Below are 19,397 nucleotides of genomic sequence, written 5' to 3' on the forward strand. Positions count from 1 at the left end.
CAGTGTGGCAGGATGCTGCAGATCTGCCGACCCCTTCAACAGCAGAGGGTGACAAATGCTCGTGCAGGAGTATCTGCAACTAGTAGAAAGACCTGGAAAGCTTGCAGTGCCCATGGAATGCCTGCGGAGTGCCCATTCCCAGCAAACGGTTGAAAAAAATCTTAAGTTAGGGTCCAGTAGGTTAGCAAAAGGGCTCTGTCTGCGTTGCAGAGAACCAGAGGCTGTCTGAACAGGATTAGGAAGGGTGGAGCTGTTTAATGTAACTTAAATGTAGCGGTCTTAGTTACTTCTCTATTGCTATGATAAAACACCATGAGCAAAGCAACTTTAAAAAATTTAATTTAGGGCTAACTTTCAGAGGGTTAGAGTCCACTGACAGGCTGGCTGCGAGCACAGCAGGAGGCAGGCAGGCATGGCTGGAAGCAGTACCTGAGAACTTACATCTTGAGACAAAGCCAAGAGGCAGAGAGAAAGAGACACACTGGGAGCAGCACAGCAGGCGTCTCTCTAAACCTCAAAGCCCAGCCCCAGTGACACACTTCCTCCAGCAAGGCTACACCTAGTCCTTCCCAAACAGTTCTACCAACTGGGGGGGGGGGCAATTATCCTGTTGTATGAACCTGTGGGGACCATTCTCATCCACACTACCACATTTCCTTCCCTGGGCCCCATAAGACATATCGTAATGCAAAAGTCCCAATATTCATCCAGAAAGGTCCTGCCCGTTACTGGGGCTGGGCTGGGGCGGGGAGAAGACCAGACAGGACTGGAGGCTATCATAAGAACAGCAAAGAAGGGTCAAGCTGTTAAATGTGACTTAAATATATCCCATACTGAAATTCAAAGAGAGGTAGACTCATGAGAGTCACCTTTTTTAAAAATTTAATTTTTGTTCAAACAAATCCAAATCAACAGGAACTAAACAGCATGACTGTGAACAAATTTAACTACAGCTTACACTTGAACAAGACATGTTCAAACAGTGTCGGTCTATGTATACACTCTGTTTTTTGAATTGCATTGAGGTTTCACATAATCTGAAAATTTCACAGAACCACATACCATAGGAATATTGAAAAAACTTAAGATGCATGTCATGAATGTATAAAACATACATACAAAATAGTATATCTCATAATCTGTTAATAAAAGAAAACATAGGAGTCCATAGTAAGCCGTGGATCAGAGTTATGAACATACTTCTGCCCCTAAGTGGTATGACCTGAAGCCAAGACATAAAAAACTAAGGTAAAAAAGCCAAGTTCTCCAACTGCACTGCTGCAACAACCTAAGACAGCCTCCTGCTCTTCTGCTGGAAGCCCCATGAAAGGACATTTGCACACTGCAGAGGGTACCTCTGTACAGCAGTTTGCCTCTCAGATTGGCGACTGCAATCCAAAGGACCTCTCACAGCTCTCTCGGCCCTTCTACACTTCCCACACAGAATCTGGGTCCTCCGGCCATTTGTGTTATTGCTAAGAATTCCATTCAACAACAGTTCCCTAGGAGTTCTATTTTAGAAGTCAAAAGATGCTTGCAAATTTTGACTTGTCAGCGGTTGCTACTCCTATGTCCAGGAAAATGTTATTGAAGACTCAATAGACTCAAGTAATTATGTAGAATGAACATGATTGAAAACTTCAGAAAGACAGATTGTCAGGCTGAATAAAAAGTAAACTACAGTTTTACCCTGCAATAACAACAACAACAACAACAACTACCTAAGGGCCAGAGAGCTGTTCAGGGGTTCAGACTGATCTTGCAGAAGACCTGAACTGGATTCCCAGCACCCACGTGGGGCTTACAACCACTTGTAACTCCGGTTTCAGGGGATATGATGCCCTAGAAGTGTAAGCTGAAATAAATCCAGGTGCTTTCATTTGCATGGGATATCAAAGTGACAAAGGAAACCAGAGTCACAGGTCTGTAATCCCAGGTACCCAGGAGGCTGAGGCAGGAGTAGCAAAGGTCATTTAGTACCTGAGCCAGGTTCAGGAGCTCAAGGTCATCTGAGAAACTTACCAAGACTCTTTTTCTTTTCTTTCTTTCTTTTTTTTTTTTTAGATTTACTTATTTTATGTATGAGTGCTCTATCTGAATATACCCTGCTATAGATGGTTGTTAGTCACCTTGGGATTGCTGGGAATTGAACTCAGGACTCCTGGATGAGCAGCCAGTGCTCTTAACCTCTGAGCCATGTCATCAGCCTGACAAAGAGTCCTTCAAAATAAAAACAGTAACCAGAGTTGGAGCTACAGTTCAGTGGTACAGCATGTACCTCACGTGCACAAGGGCCTAGGTTTAACCCCCAGAACCACACACATGCACACACAGACAATAAATACATGGAAAGAAGCTTAACATTGAATCTAAAAATAACACTAAATTGGTGAGGTGACAAAACCCAACTAGACACCCTATGCTAACAAATAAAAATCTCCATATCTGGAATAGGTTACCTCGTTTTGAGTTGTTGGCCAGTGGGGTCACATTGCACTCTATTGCCAGTACTCTTGGCTTGACAGTAAGACTGTATTGCTAAAGACAACACAAACTTCAGTGACAACATGGACACATCAAGCTGGTCCTCAGCTGGAGGCCTCATCCCTATGACTAGCTTTCACAGTACTTGAAGGCGCTATGCGTGCGACTGCAGAAGAGTAGTCAGCACTTCACCCAGCTGTGAGCCCTGCAGCCTGCAATGACCGGCCTGACAGATGTGCGCACTGGACATACAGTGGCATGAATATCATGGGGTGAGCCAACCAATTTCTGATTGGATCTAAGGTTTGCGCCATGAGATGGAATCCATACCTGGCACTGTTAAAGACACCAAGAATCTGTGGCTGGGTAGGTCAGAGGAAGAATCTGAATGAGGAAGGCTCTAAGGAAGAATCTAGAACTATTGCTTTGCTAAAGGGACATAGCATTAAGACGACCCCTAATGACTATATTGCTATACTGCTATATACATAAATCAGAGCATCTCTGAACCCTCATCACAGAAGTTCCTCCTTGCAGTAGATGGTGATTAACACAGACTCTCAAATAGTCAACATGGAGAGAGTGTGAGACTGTGGAGAGCTCGGCTCCATGGGGGCATACACATCACACCCCTCCCCGGGGGTCTTTGGAGAAGAGGGACTAGAAAATCATAAGAGGCAGAGACTGTGGCTAACATCAAGGCATACCAGGGCAGTTACACGTATGAAGCCACAATGGTTGTCATGGTATACAAAAGACACGCATGAGCTCAAGCAGAAAAGGATCTCTGCATTAGAAGGGGGACGTGGGCATAAGATCACACTACTAGCTGAGGAGCTATTGGCCTTGATAGTGGTGGGGATAGAAAGAGTCAGTTTTCTTTAATGATGGGACCCCCTGGCAGGTCACAAACGTGGCAAGGCACTTTCCATCCCCAAGACTAACTGGGCATCATGGGGTAGAAGGGGCAAAACCCAAAGCTGGGGGGAAATGGAGAGGGAGGTGGTTATGGAAGGAGCTGGGGAAGGGCAGGTAATATGATCAAAATACATCATATGAAATTATCAAAGAAGTACTAAAAGTATTGTTTAAAAAACACTGATATTCACAATAGCCACTTACTAGAACAGTAGCAATGAAAAAGACCCATGATAATACATGCAAAAATAAAGAAGAATTTAAGTCTCCTATATTGGTAATGGGAGTGGAAAGCAATTTACATACTTTACAAGATGAATTAGTAGCTTCTTAATAGGGGAATATAAGACAATTGAGGAAATAGCTGTGGAGGAAGACACATTGTTACTCATGTAATTTATGTACATTTAATTTATTTTGGTTAAGAAGACCCCAGCAGAGCGACTGAAATGTCTAAGGGTAGTGGACTGAAAAGAGACCCACGGAAAGCTAGAGGTGGGGTTCTACAGTTATTACAGCCCGCTCAACCTGCTGCCGATGCCTTTCACATCAGGCGCAGCACAGCGGGCATTCACAGAGCTCTTTGGCTGGAGTTTGAAGTGGTTTTGTCTAGAATGGGAGAGAGGGCATCTCCTGAGGGCCCAGAACACGGACACTTCAGTGTCCTGTGACCCAGGACTGAGGGATGCATAAACAGCCCCAGATGGACTCAGAGCAAGCACAGGGAAACTCACCATTTCCCGAGGCCATTGCAGAAGGCTGACTTAGGCTGTTGGCTTCTTTCATTTCATTTACTTGACTTACTTGGGTTTCCATCTGTAAAACAGCACTATTTCTAAACATCCCCCAACTCATACACAAAAGTGGTAGTTTTAAACTTTAATAAAATGCATAAGCAGAAATGTAATTCTAGATAAAACTGATTTTGTCAAAGGAAACTCTAAGTAATATCTCCTTGTTATTAATAATTAATCAATTTAGAGGCAGAACTTTATTATGGCCTAGAACTTTCTGTGAGATCAAACTGGCCTTGAACTCACAGAGATCTGCCCATCTCTGGATTAAAGGTGTGTGCCACCACACACAGCCTTTACATCTCCGGTTGCTTGATTTCTTTTTCAAAACATAGCTCCTTTGCAAAAGTCTTCCTGAGTTACCTCCATCATATATTTCAGTTGATACAACATTATATTGTCCTTGATAATCTATCTTTTTAAAAAGTTTATTTATTTTTATTTTAGTGTTCTGCCTGCATGTATTACTGCGGGCCAGAAGAGGGCACCAGATCTCATCATAGACGGTTGTGAGCCACCCTGTGGTTGTTGGGAATTGAACTCAGGATCTTTGAAAGAGCAGCCAGTGCTCTTAACCTCTGAGCTATCTCCCTAGGCCTTAAGCCAACTTAAGTATTTAGGACAAGTTAGGATTAAGTATAAACAAGCAAACCCTCGCAGCATATAGAGAAAGCAGTTATTTCTAGCTATCTGGCTAACAGGGCGGTTTCTCTTTGCTATTGCTGAAATCTCTCTCTTCCTGTCCTGTTAAGTCTGACTTTACCTAGCCAGTCAGCTGAACCTGCAGAGCTGGTGAACAACCTCTTTTGCTCTTTGCAATCCTGGTTTGGGGATCTCTTGGCATCTGTGTTCTAACCGGTTTCAACAGGATGGATGGACTTTGCGGTGCCTCAGCAACTCAGGGTCTCATTTGATTCCCTTCGCCCTCTCCATTGCCTTTCTCTCTGTCTCAGGCAAGGGGGAGGCTCCTGAAGAATCATGGCCTACAGTCCAAGTACACACTTGGTCTCCCTGTTCAGCTTGTTCCTCTGTACCCTGGTTTGTACCCTACATCGCTCATCCCTGTGCAGTGGGCTGGGATATTGCAGTGGACGTCCTAGGGTGACCAGATGCAGAAAAGGAGATGCTGTAGTGAACATCCTAGGGTGACCAGATACAGACACTGGGATGCCGTAGTGGACGTCCTAGGGTGACCACATACAGACACTGGGATGCTGTAGTGGACGTCCTAAGGTGACCAGATACAGACACTGGGATGCTGTAGTGGACGTCCCAAGGTGACCAGATACAGACACTGGGATGCTGTAGTGGACGTCCTAGGGTGACCACATACAGATACTGGGATGCTGTAGTGGACGTCCTAGGGTGACCACATACAGATACTGGGATGCTGTAGTGGATGTCACATGGTTACAGATGCAGACACTGGAAACCTTTGCCTGACTTTGGGCTTTTACAGGCTTGTTCAGTCAACTTTGGGAACATTCTCCAGCTCCTCATTTCCTCCCCCAGGCTCATGATTCTGCTAATTTTGCAGGTAAATTGTGTGAAGGAGCCCAGGCCTTGGACAGTCTCTAGAGTGGGTACAATCGGCTGTGTATTTACTGCTTGAGCTGAAACTACCAGGACCTGCAAATCTGCAGCGATCATATCTCTTCCTTCCTCAGCATCAGTCTCCACAGCCTTCAGGGAGGAGTGACTTTCTGGGTTACCTTTTTTTGGCAGCTTGGCACACAGAAACATAGCCACACTCCTCTAATTGATACTCTTATTTTTCACATAATAAAACATAGCTTCCAAAACCTTCCTTGCCAGGACTTATCTATAAGACAGACACTACTCATGCGAGGACTCACAGGCTTGACTCACTACCAGATACCCATGGTGCAGGCTTGGGGTGGGCGCTGGGAGGCTGCAGGTTCACATCCTCACTGCTCAGAGTTATGGTGATGCCCATGGCAGCTGTGATAGCGGTAGCTCCTCCCAGTGTGATGTCACTAGCCTGCAGTCCAAGTTCCCCTTTCCTCCCACAACCAATCAAACTATGTTTCTGATTATCCGTTTACAGTACCTTGTGCTTTTCTTTAGCTAGTCTCTTTGTCAGCCTTCAAAAAAAGATAAAAGCTTTTCAGTCAGATGTTAAATATACAAAACACAAACGCTGTTGTTTTATATAACAGCCTCTGCAGTTATATTTTACTTCACATATCCATAATAGTTATATTTGATTTAAAGTACAGTCCTTTCCTTTAAAGTGAATTCAGCTATAAACAGAAGTTAATCTTAAGGGATGAAGAATAATAGTACTTAGTTAGTTCTAATTAACAAACTGACACAAACAGGGGTCCTCTGAGATGAGACTCAGTGGGGATTTCTAGATCAGGTTGGCCTGAGGTCATGCCCCTAGTGGACAGTCCTGATTATACATTAAATACTGTGGGAAAACTCAGGCCATGGTGGGCGGTACCATTCCCCATACAGTGGATCCTAGACTGTAGACATATCAAGAGGGGGCTGACTACAAGGAACTGCACGTGCATTCCTCTCTGCTCTGGACTCTGGGTGTGATGGGACTAGGTTTCTAGGCTCCTAGCACTGTGATAATTCCTCAGAGATGGACGGTAGCCTGGACTGGGAGATCAAAATCAGTCCTTTCTCCCCTAAGTTCCTGATGCCCGGGTGTTTTATCCTAGCAACAGAAATGAAACTAGAACACTACTAATATTGTAATGAAGAATTACATTTGGATCAAAGTTTTCAGTAAAGCCAAATAGAAAAAAATTATAATTTTAGCATAAGGTTTTAGTCTTATTGTCACAAAAAGACAAAACCAGAATTACAGACAGTAAAACGTATTTAGAAAGCATTACTTAAGTTCTCTTCTCAGAGAAATCCCCTTTTCAAATATTTATTTAGCTATTTATTCAAAGCACATGAATGGTTTGCCTGCATCTACTTCTCTACATGTGTGCCTGGAGCCCCCAGAAGCCAGAAAAGGGCTTTGGATTCCTTGGGACTAGAGTTACAAACCGTTCTAAACTGGAACTCAAATCTGGGTCCTCTTGCCTACTAATGAGAGCCCCTCCCTCCCTACTGAGCCATGCCTCCCACCCAAAGACCCCCTTCTTTATAACTGGAGTTAGTGTTCTCCGTCTGCATTGCAGTTGGTGCATGTTACTCTAAGCACTCTCTGTGTCACGCTGTTCTGTCCCTCACGGTCTGTATGATGCTGTACGAGATAATCTGGAAAGGATGGAGACAGGGGAAGGCCAGCCACTGTGTGAGTGCACACAGACAGCCGACTGCTTCAGACGGGAACCTCGGAACTGCTGGGGTTGGACGACATTGTTTAAATTATAAATGCCACAAGCCACGACCCGCTGTGGACACAACAGGATTTATGAAGTGATGTAACAAGGTTTGCATGCCATTTGTGGTTAACATTACAAACAGTAGCTTCAGAATTTTGCAATTAACCACAAAGGCTGAACTCTGCATTGGTGTCAGAGGCTTGTAAACCAGCCACATATTACAGCATGATTTCCAGGTCAGTCTGGGAGGCTTAGGCAGACTATTTGATGGTTAAAAAAAGTCGCAAGAAAGACGGAGCTCAGTGGCAGAGGGCTTGCTTAGCATGCATGAGGCCTTAGGTTCAACACTGTCAGCAGAGCTTGAAGAACAGGAATTAACTAACAGAATTAGGGGGTAAGGGGAAGAAGGCAAATTTGTCATTCTATTTTCAATAAAATTAAGTTACATTTAAAAAATACTTCAACATGTGTCTTTATCAGTCTAAGTGACTGCTCATCGCCCCTTAGATACCCGCTCAGCTCTGAATGAACAGCAGCAGCACTGTTTGTACAATTCATGTATGAAAGACAGTTCCATATGTCATGACTTTATTATTCAACAACAATAATCTCTGCCACACCGTTAACAGTTAACTTGGCTACTGCACCTGAGTAACATCTCTGCTCATCACCAGAATGTATACAACAACCTTTAAACGGAGAAACCTCAATCAAGGGCAGCATACAAACTATAGCTCCTCACGATGGTTCTTAAAACACACAGAAGATGATTTAGTTCTTAGCATGCCTTGAACATCTGGATATTCTATTTTATAGAAGTTAGAGTTGTTTTATAGCTGTTTTATAACTTCCAGCCTTATTTTAACATCTGATTGAAATATAAATATATGTATAAAGTGCGTGTGTATGTGCGCACGTGTATGACGCGTGTGTGCCCAAGTGTGTCTGTGTCTATGTGGGGTATGTGCACGTTAGTGCTGGTGTCCCAGGAGGTCACAGCAGGGCACCTGACGTCCTGGAGCTTGAGTTACAGGATGCTGTAAGCCCCCACCTGTGTGGGTTCTGGGAACCAAACTAGGGTTCTTTACATGAGCAGCCACGCTTAGCCACAGATTCATCCATCTCTCCACCTCCACAGCCTCACTTTACGCTGTCATTCCCATTGGCAAATAGAGTCGCATGAATAATCTTTTTCTTCTGTCTCTGTCTCTGTCTCTGTCTCTGTCTCTCTCTGTCTCTGTCTCTGTCTCTGTCTCTGTCTCTGTCTCTGTCTCTCTCTCTCTCTCTCTCTCTGTGTGTGTGTGTGTGTGCACAAATGTGTTTACATTTATACAAGCTCAAATTACAGTTTACTCTTAGCCTGATACAATGTATCAAGGTTTCAAATACTTTGTCATACAAATTTCAGCCATATTCACTGCCTTCTATGCTAGATCTCTTCCATCCTCATGCAAAGATCTCCTAAAAGAGGGTCATTTTAAGAGAGAAAAGGAAAAATGTTTTTAAACTCCACCCCCCTTCTTTACCAGTTGCCACCTACTTCTCTGCTGCTTTCCTGAGGAAAAGCTCCCCAGGGACCTGCCTCTCCTGTGCACGCACTGTCTGGCTTCGCTGATAGCCATTTACTAACGTCACGTGTCTGCACCTTCATCTTCCAGCAGCACAGACGGGGAGGCACACCTTATTTCTAGTGCAATGACTCTGCTTTATTTTGGAAAAGGAGCCCCTATTAGCATTCCTTCACAGGAGGGAAAGAATTTACAGCTCTTACCTTCCTTCATCCCGACCTACTTCACTCAGATGGTGGCCTTCCTTTGCCAGCAGCAGGCCAGCAGCTTCTGGAAGGGACTTCTCAAATGCTGCTGTGATCACGGGTTGTCTGGGGGTCCATGTTTCCCTTCCAATTTTCTTTATTTCTTTCGTACATGAGCCAGAAACACTCCTTTGAAAAAGTCAAAATCATCAACATTTTCTAGTACACCTGCTGAAAAAGGCAACAGTTTAGCTCTTCTCCATCTGAATCTATTTAGTACTTGTAAAACCAGAAAATACCAGGTAATGACGAGGAAAGTCATCTTAACTTAGGCAAACCTCGGATTACAAGTTCATGAATCAAGAGTTATGTCTGAGCATATGCAAGGCTTTTCGGAAACACAAAAGAGCTTATCAGGCAAAAATTGTGGAAAAATTAGCTATAGGGACTTGAGAAGGTGAGAACTCTTATTGCTTCTGCATAAGACTCAGGTTTGATCCCAAGCACCCACATGGCGGCTCACAACCACCTGTATCTCTACCTCCAGGGGATTCATCATCATCTTCTGGTTCCCATGGGCACTGTACATCCATGACACATATATGCAGGAGAACATCATACATATGAAATAAACAAATTTAGAAAACAAATTTTAGTTATGAGACAGAAAGTAAGCACAGAGACTAGATATTAACTATAAACTTAAACAGGAAAACCTAAAACACAAGACATAAGTACCTAGAGATGAATACCACATTAACGGGAATGCCATGCTAAAAGACTGGTACTCGCTGGAATTATGCAGGTGCTAAATTAGATTTTGCTTTAAAATATAATAATTTTAAATATCACAATACCACAAGACATGTAAGATAAAGTGAAAAACCAAGGAGCTATCTTTGGGAGTAAAACCTTAATTTGAAAATACAGCAATATACACAATTCAAATATCACAATATAGTGATTTGTTTTCATTTTGTGTAAAATAATTTGACTAATTTTGTACACTTCATGCCAAGTTTCTAGTCCTATTTAAAAGGGCTGTATTTATCTGTAGACTGCCGTAATTCTCTTTTCTATGCCATCTCACGTGCTGTGACTGGCACACACCTGCAGAAGTGTGTGAAGACGCTGAACACTGCCACTGGGGCATTCTCACTAATAGTTAGTATGTTACAGCCCTGAAGGTTCTAAAGGCTAACCTCAGGCATAATTTTTCTTTATGTGTAGCTTGCTCTTCTGATAAAACCCAAGTCCCTACCTATAAGACCAGTAGAGACTCAGGAGGGTGGTCATTAACTCATCCAGAGCCAAACTCCAATAACCATTTTATAATCAGAGCAGGCATCATTATTTTCACTTTGAAAATTTTACTGAAAAGAACCAAATAGAAAACATCTGGATAAGATTTCCTCAAAAATCGGGAAGGGACAAACCTGTTTACCACTAGCTCCCTAAGATAGTTTGTCCTCTGCTCGGCCAGCCAGAGCCACTGACTCCTTGTCAGTCACTGCGACATTTCCTGAAACCACGCTGTAAGTGCCAACCAATCAGCAGACTGAAAAACCTGTGTCCCTGCAGACACCAGCCAGTTCCCCTGTTTAGGATTGGTCTCTAAATGCTGGCTGAATTCCAAATGCCACCGGCCACTGACACCCTACAGGTTGGCCAAGCTGTGAAGGCCACGCTTCCCCAGACCCTGGTAGCAATTGCTGTGCCGCGGAGAGTGTGGAGGTAGAGGGCAAATCTGAAGCAATGGTTTCCTCTTCCCACCTTGACGCAGGCTTCCGGGTTGAACTCTGGTCGCCAAACTTGCCAAGGAAACACTTTTACCCGCTGAGCCATCTTGCTGGCCTTTGGTTTTAGTAAAATACAAACAAACTTTGGAATTTATTCAACACAGTTTGCCATAGTTGAAACTATCATAAATATCAGCCAAAGAACCAAAACTCATGGCTGCAGTGCTGGATTTTCCTGTGAGAAAATGACTTAATGTAATATGGACCATCATGTGCCAGAACAATCAAAACGCATATGTCTGCAGATTTAATGTAGGTTATGAACCATCGTGTGCCAGAACAATCAAAACGCATATGTCTTCAAATTTAGATGATCAAAACTGACCCAAGGGAAGAATTTTAAAAATATAGTTAACCAAGTGTTTAAAGCAGTCCCAGGGGAAATGCCATTCACTGATGTAACGGATGCTTATTGAGGAACAACTTATTGTACACTATTCCGTTTGTACACAATGTGTTTGTAAAATGCTGAAGAAGAAATCAGGAAAACAATCCCATTCCAATTGCCTCAAGGGACACACACCTTTTTAATGGGAAGAGCACACACCTTTTTAATGGGAAGAGCAGCCCAACAAGAAAGAACAAAGACATGATATAAGATGGAAACGAAACAGGAGAAACGGATTAATATGTTGATGTTAAAAGGATCCACTAAACTTGCTTAGAAAATATTGAGTCACACAAAGTGGGATTGGCCAAGGAAGAATTCCTAGGTCTCTTATCAGTGTGATCCTGCTGGGCAGGAGAGAGGACCCTGGTTAACAGCTGGGCAGTAGGGAGGACCCTGGTTAACAGCTGGGCAGGAGAGAGGACCCTGGTTAACAGCTGGGCAGCAGGGAGGACCCTGGCTAACATCTAGATGGGAAGGAGGACCCTGGGTAACAGCTGGGCAGGACAAACAGCCCTGGTCTGTCTTGGGATGACTATGCAATAGTTTTTTACATTGTAAATTTTCTCATTTATCCAAATAATTAAACTTTGAATATTCTTTCTCTATAGAACACATTTAATTACTCAAAGTGTAACTTGGGGCCATGAAACTACATAAGTCGATGTTTTGTTTGTTTGTTTGTTTGTTTGTTTGTTTTTCTAAGACAGAGTCTCTGTGGAACCATGTCTGTCCTAGAACTCGCTTTGTAGACAGGCTAACCTCAAACTCATACAGGCATGCCTGTCTCTGCCTCCCAAGTGCTAGGATTAAAGTCGTGTGTCACCTCCTGGCTCCAGTGGGGTTTCTGTGTGGGCTGACTCTTTCTGTGCACTGTGCAGATCTAGCTGCGCATGATGGTTAGAGTGTTTTCTTTACTGATCTCTAGGTTGTGGAGTGATTTCTCATTGGGAAGACATATTGTTTCCATACAGAAAAAGCCTCTGTGTTCCTGGTTGACAGTAATAATGCTGTGCAAAGGGCTGTATGACAGTAACTAGGGACACACAGATTTGATGCAGTCTTAATACAATTTTTAAGACGCTCTTCACAGAAATAGAGAAAAGTTTAAAATGATGAGGAATCAGGAAATACCCTGGAAGAGTAAAACCCTGGGCAGAAAAGGTGATGCTGAAGGTGTTACAATACTTTACTTCAAAACATACCGTGGAGCCACAACAGCAGGAAAAGCATCACACTGACAACGGAAAAGAGAGATAAACCCATGGAATAGAATGGAGGACCCAGGAGAAACCCTAGCCACTGCCACCCAAGTGCGGACAACGGCACCCACAGCACCCACTGGGGAAAGGAAGCTTCTTCCATAAACAGTGCCAGGACAACCGGGCTTCTACCTTAGAGGAAGAAAACCAGATGCCCACGTCTCCCCCTGCGCAACATGCAGTTAAGAGAATCAGACACCCGACCACGAGACCTGGCATGCCTGAAGCAGCCAGAACAACAGGAAAACAGACATTTCTGAAGAGACTCTGATGACACAGACTCATGAAGTAGTAACGAGAATTTACAGCTGGGGTTGCTTGAGATTTGCGAGCGTCTGCACAGCAAAGAGAATTGTTACTAGGGTGTGGAGCCAACATGCAGGAAATGAGGACTCCTGGAGGCTGTCCTCTAACCTCTGCTCACGTCAGGACAAGCGTGGGCTTACACACATACACACACACCACACACACAATAATAATAAGCCAAACTTATCAAGTTTAATCAGCACTTGGACAAATGAATGGATCATATAGCTCTAAAAGGAAGAGTAAATGGCCAAGAATTATACAAAATTTATTTATCATCCTTCCCCATCAACAAAATAAAACTCACAGACTGGAGATGGCTCAGCAGTTAAGAGCACTTGCAACTCTTGCAGAGGACCCAGGTTGGCTCCCAGCACCCACATGGTGAGCGATATCCATATGCAATTCCATTCTAGGACATATAACACACTCTTCTGGTCTCTGAGGGCACCAGGTACACACACACACACACACACACACACACACACACACACTATACTCACATACATGCAGATAGAACATCCACACACAAAAAAAAATAAAATAAAAAGAAACTCATAACTACATTGAAGGCTCATCTCACCCAAGAGAGAGCAGCTATCATCAAAACAATAAACATTGTAGAAGAGGGGACAGACAGATTGTATGGGTCAGAAGGAGTAGACACCTGCAGGGAAACAATATTTCCTGTACATGACAGGGCCACACCATACATGAATTCACATTGCCAACTGTGCAAGGGACCTGTACAAGATTAAATCAAGCACAGTCCCAGCATGGCTTGGGGGGAAGCTCATGGAGTCCCGTGCCAAGCTGAGAAGCTATTGGCTGTTGATGGCTTCTGAGTGAGGAACAGTTAGCTTTCTTCAGAGGTGCAGCACCTGAAAGGCTGCCCCTCCATCCTTCAGCAGATGGCCCTGCACCCAGGCACGGATAGTCAGCTCTAAAGAGACTCAGTAATGTTAGAGGGAGAGGGAGGGCACATGGAGTCAAGAGAGAGAAAGAAGGTGGCTAAGATAACAACTCCATAACAACAAGTTACAAATCATTCTGAAAACAAAATTCAACATTTTTTTTCTGAGACAGGGTTTCTCTGCAGCTTTGGAGCCTGTCCTGGAACTAGCTCTTATAGACCAGGCTGGCCTCGAACTCACAAATATCCACCTGCCTCTGTCCCACAAGTGTTGGGATTAAAGGCATGTGCCACCATCACCTAGCAAAATTCAACTTTTATAAATTTTGCATGCAGTCACTGTGATAACACAGTGATAAACACTGAAATAAATTTTCTTTAAAAGGGATTACAGCCTGGTATGGTAGTATACACTTTTAATTCCAGCATTTGGAGGCAGAAGCAGGCAGATCTTTGTGAGTTTGAGGCCATCCTGGTCTACACAGTGAGTTCTAAGATAGCCAGAGCTAACACAGAGAAACCCTGTCTCAAAAACAAAACAAAACAAAGCAAAGCAAAGCAAAACAAAACAAAACAACAAAAAAGGGATGATAGCACGCCTATAGGTACTTTTAGAAACAGGGTCCAGAGTTTTGATTGCACCTTGTTTCGCTTAAATACGCAAATTTGCCAACGGGCAGCACCCATGGTACAAGGAAGCTGTTCTTTGGTCTTTGGGTTTAATGGTTGCTTGCTTTGCTATGCTGGGAAGCCAAATCAGGGCACCAAGTACATTAGGTAGAACTCAGTCCCTGGGTCATTCCCGCACCTTCCAAATAAAGTTAGTGAGGAACAGAGTCACACCCATTTGCTTATCATCCGCAGCAGATTCCAAACTATTGAGCCACATGTTCCATCATACCTAGAAAGGAGTGTTAATGTCTTCTAGTCCCAATGAACATACTAAACACACTTTATACCATTTATTGTAGCTTCTACCTGGTACAGTGACATGCTGACACACATGGATACATGTGCAATCCCTCAGCAGCACTCAGACTCAAATGAGAGTCTGGGTGGATCCCTAACATGTGATGAGCAAGGAAGGGAAACTCAATGGCTTATGGCACTGTTAACAAGACAGGAGACCAGTGAACATCGCGGCTTCACCAGTCAGACTAACAACTCATTTATTTGAAGTGTGTAAGTGTTTGCCTGCATGTCTGTCTGGGCACCACTTGCATGCCTGGTGCCCGGGAATGCCAGGATGCTGTGTCCCCTGGAATTAAAGTTGCAGACAGTTGTGAACTGCTGTGTGGGTGATTGGAATTGAACCTGGGTCCACTGTAAGAGTAGCCAGTGCTCTTAGCTGCTGAGCCATCTCTCTGGTCCAGAGCTCACTTCTTAAATAGTTGCATACTACAGTATTTTGTGAACATAAAACTATAAATGCATCCTCATTGATAAGTACACTATTTCTGAGCTAACGATTCTAACAAAAGTGCCCATACATACTTACAGATATGTAAAATATTTATACAAACATTTTAATACATATGTCCCTTGTGTTCACATTATATAATGACTGTGTAGCCACCTATTTGTGTTGTATGCAATATGTAGTAAATATGTCTATAATATGTAATAAAGTTGTATATAACATATAAGAAATAAAAAACATGGTTCCTGACCGCCACACAAGGCCGGTTAGGGAACACACAATACTCCCTCCACCCTTATCTCCCTGACTACTCCAAAGGGGCAGCTTCCCCAGCTAATCCCTCTCTCCGGCAACGCCATCCCAGCTTTCTGCCTGGAACCCATACCCTCCCCTCTCCTTTTTTCGGGGCTTAAATTCCTCCATCTCAGCCGGGGTGGGCACCGCGGGCCAGGTTAGGCGGTGAGTGCAAAGGGGCTGGAGTCCCTTTGTTCCAAAAGCCGGCCTGCAGCAAGCCAAGACTGCAGGCAGGGGCACCTCTGACCAGCGAAGGGCTCTGTTCCTGTGGAGGGGTAAGTGTATTGTTCCTGACCGCCACACAAGGCCGGTTAGGGAACACACAATACTCCCGCCACCCTTATCTCCCTGACTACTCCAAAGGGGCAGCTTCCCCAGCTAATCCCTCTCTCCGGCAACGCCATCCCAGCTTTCTGCCTGGAACCCATACCCTCCCCTCTCCTTTTTTCGGGGCTTAAATTCCTCCATCTCAGCTGGGGTGGGCACCGCGGGCCAGGTTTGGCGGTGAGTGCAAAGGGGCTGGAGTCCCTTTGTTCCAAAAGCCGGCCTGCAGCAAGCCAAGACTGCAGGCAGGGGCACCTCTGACCAGCGAGGGGCTCTGTTCCTGTGGAGGGGTAAGTGTATTGTTCCTGACCGCCACACAAGGCCGGTTAGGGAACACACAATACTCCCGCCACCCTTATCTCCCTGACTACTCCAAAGGGGCAGCTTCCCCAGCTAATCCCTCTCTCCTGCAACGCCATCCCAGCTTTCTGCCTGGAACCCATACCCTCCCCTCTCCTTTTTTCGGGGCTTAAATTCCTCCATCTCAGCCGGGGTGGGCACCGCGGGACGTACAGGCGGTGAGTGCAAAGGGACGGAAATCCCTTTGTTCTAAAGCCTGCCTGCAGCAACCTAAGGCTGCAGGCAAAGTGATTCCTGGATAGCAAGGGGCATTAATCCAGTAGCAAAAGACCCAGCGGAGGGAAGAGCCATTGGAGAGCATCTGAAGGAAGAGATGGGCAGGCGCCAAGGCAAGAATTCCTCCAACAATCTGAAAAACAACACGAAAACACCAGATCCCAGTGATCTTATGACAGAAGAACTTGAACACCCTATACCGGAAGAAGTGGAAAACAGTGTCATTATAAAAGCAATAGAGTCTCTTAAACAGGGTATGAATAACTCACTTAAAGAAATAGAAGAGAAATATAACAAAAAGATGGAAGAAATGAGTAAAGAAATGGAAGACAAATATAACAAAAAGTTTGAAGAAATAAGTAAATTCGTAAATGATACCCTGGGAAACCAAGAAAAAATAATCAAACAGGTAATGGAATCAGTTCAAGAATTGAAAACTGAAATGGAGGCAGTGAAGAAAACAAAAACCGAGGACCGGCTGGATATGGAAAATCTAGGTAAACAAACAGAGACTTCAGGAACAAGCATAACCAATAGAATACAAGAGATAGAAGAACGAATCTCAGATTATGAAGACACCATAGAGAAAATAAATGCCCTGACCAAAGAAAACAGCAAATCCAACAAATTCTCATCACAAAACATTCAGGAAATATGGGACATAATAAAAAAACCAAATCTAAGAATAATAGGAGTAGAAGAAGGAGAAGAATTGCAGTCCAAAGGTCCAGAAAATATATTCAACAAAATTATAGAAGAAAACTTTCCCATCCTAAAGAGTGATATTCCTATGAAGGTGCAAGAAGCATACAGAACACCGAATAGACTGGATCAGAAAAAAACATCCCCTCGCCATATAATAATCAAAACACAAAGCATTCAGATTAAAGAAAGGATATTAAGAGCTGCAAAGGAAAAAGGTCAAGTAACCTATAAAGGTAAACCTATCAGACTTACACCAGACTTCTCTATAGAAACCATGAAAGCCAGAAGGTCCTGGATAGAGGTACTGCAGAAACTAAGGGACCATGGATGCAAGCCCAGATTAATATACCCAGCCAAGCTTTCATTCACTATCAACGGAGAAAACAAAATATTCCAGGATAAAAACAAATTTAAACAATACGTAACTACTAATCCAGCCTTACAGAGAATATTAGAAGGAAAATTACATCCCAAGGAATCCAACATTGCCAACACTGACTACAATAACTCAGACATCTAGCGACCCTTCACTAGCACAACCCAAAGAAGGAAAACACATACACTCTACTACCTAAAAAAAAAAAAAAAATGACTCGAGTCAACAACCACTGGTCATTAATATCTCTTAATATCAATGGACTCAATTCACCTATAAAGAGGCACAGACTTAGAGATTGGATACGAAAACAGGATCCAACATTCTGCTGTTTACAAGAAACACACCTCAACCACAAAGACAGACACCTACTCAGAGTAAAGGGTTGGGAAAAGGTTTTCCAAGCAAATGGACCTAAGAAACAAGCGGGTGTGGCCATTCTAATATCTAACAAAATCGACTTCAAACTAAAATCAATCAGAAGAGATGGAGATGGACATTTCATACTCATAACAGGAACAACTCATCAGGAAGAAGTCTCAATCCTGAATATCTATGCCCCTAATATAAAGGCACCCACTTATATAAAACAAACTCTTCTAGAACTCAAGGCAGTCATCAAACCACACACACTAATAGTAGGAGACTTCAACACTCCTCTCTCACCAATGGACAGGTCAATCACACAGAAACCAAACAGAGAATTAAGAGATTTATTGGAGGTATTGAATCAAATGGACTTAACAGACATCTATAGAACACTCCACCCAAATAGGAAAGAATATACCTTCTTCTCTGCAGTTCATGGAACCTTCTCGAAGATTGACCACATACTCGGTAACAAAGCAAACTTCCACAGATACAAAAAAATATTAGTAACCACATGTGTCTTGTCAGATCACCATGGATTAAAATTAGAATTCAACAACAATGCTAACCCCAGGAAGTCAACAAACTCATGGAAGTTGAACAGTCAACTACTAAATCACCCCTGGGTCAAGGACGAAATTAAGAAAGAAATTAAAGACTTCCTTGAATTTAATGAAAACAAAGACACAACATACTCAAACCTATGGGACACTATGAAAGCAGTGCTAAGAGGAAAGTTCATAGCAATAGGTGCCCAAATAAAGAAAACGGAGAAAGCACACATTGGAGACCTAACAGCACACTTGGAAGCTCTAGAAAAAAGAGAAGCTGATTCACCCAGGAGGAGTAGAAGACTGGAAATAATCAAACTGAGGGCTGAAATCAACAAAATAGAAACAGAGAAAACAATCCAAAGAATCAATGAATCAAAAAGCTGGTTCTTGGAGAAAATCAACAAGATTGACAAACCCCTATCCAAACTAATCAAACGGCAGAGAGAGAACGTGCAAATTAATAGGATCAGAAATGAAAAGGGGGACATAACCACAGACACAGAGGAAATTCAGAGAATCATTAGATCTTACTACGAAAGTTTATATGCCACAAAGTTGGAAAATGTAAAAGAAATGGACATTTTTTTAGATAAGTACCATATACCAAAGTTGAACCAAGAACAGGTGAACAATCTAAATAGACCTGTTAGTCGCGAAGAATTAGAAGCTGTTATCAAAAATCTCCCTACCAAAAAAAGCCCAGGACCAGATGGTTTCAATGCAGAATTCTACCAGAACTTCCAGGAAGAGCTAATACCTATACTCCTTGACGTATTCCACAATATAGAAACAGAAGAGTCATTGCCTAACTCCTTTTATGAAGCTACAGTTACTCTAATACCAAAACCACA

General features: G+C 43.3%; 1 protein-coding gene across 1 annotated transcript in view; it reads right to left on the bottom strand.

Moving 5' to 3' along the window:
• Positions 1 to 19,397, bottom strand: part of LOC148121190 (uncharacterized) — a 53,490-nt gene that overhangs the window by 24,202 nt on the left and 9,891 nt on the right. The window contains exons 4-6 of the mRNA XM_087909482.1: positions 9,279 to 9,449; positions 6,268 to 6,301; positions 4,137 to 4,218 (exon numbers count right to left, since the gene is read on the bottom strand). Coding sequence (XP_087765608.1) covers positions 4,137 to 4,218; positions 6,268 to 6,301; positions 9,279 to 9,449 — 287 coding nt within the window. The remainder of the gene's footprint in view (positions 1 to 4,136; positions 4,219 to 6,267; positions 6,302 to 9,278; positions 9,450 to 19,397) is intronic.

This window comes from Myodes glareolus, chromosome 8, assembly GCF_982192425.1.
Source record: "Myodes glareolus chromosome 8, mMyoGla1.1, whole genome shotgun sequence".
Lineage (NCBI taxonomy): Eukaryota > Metazoa > Chordata > Mammalia > Rodentia > Cricetidae > Myodes > Myodes glareolus.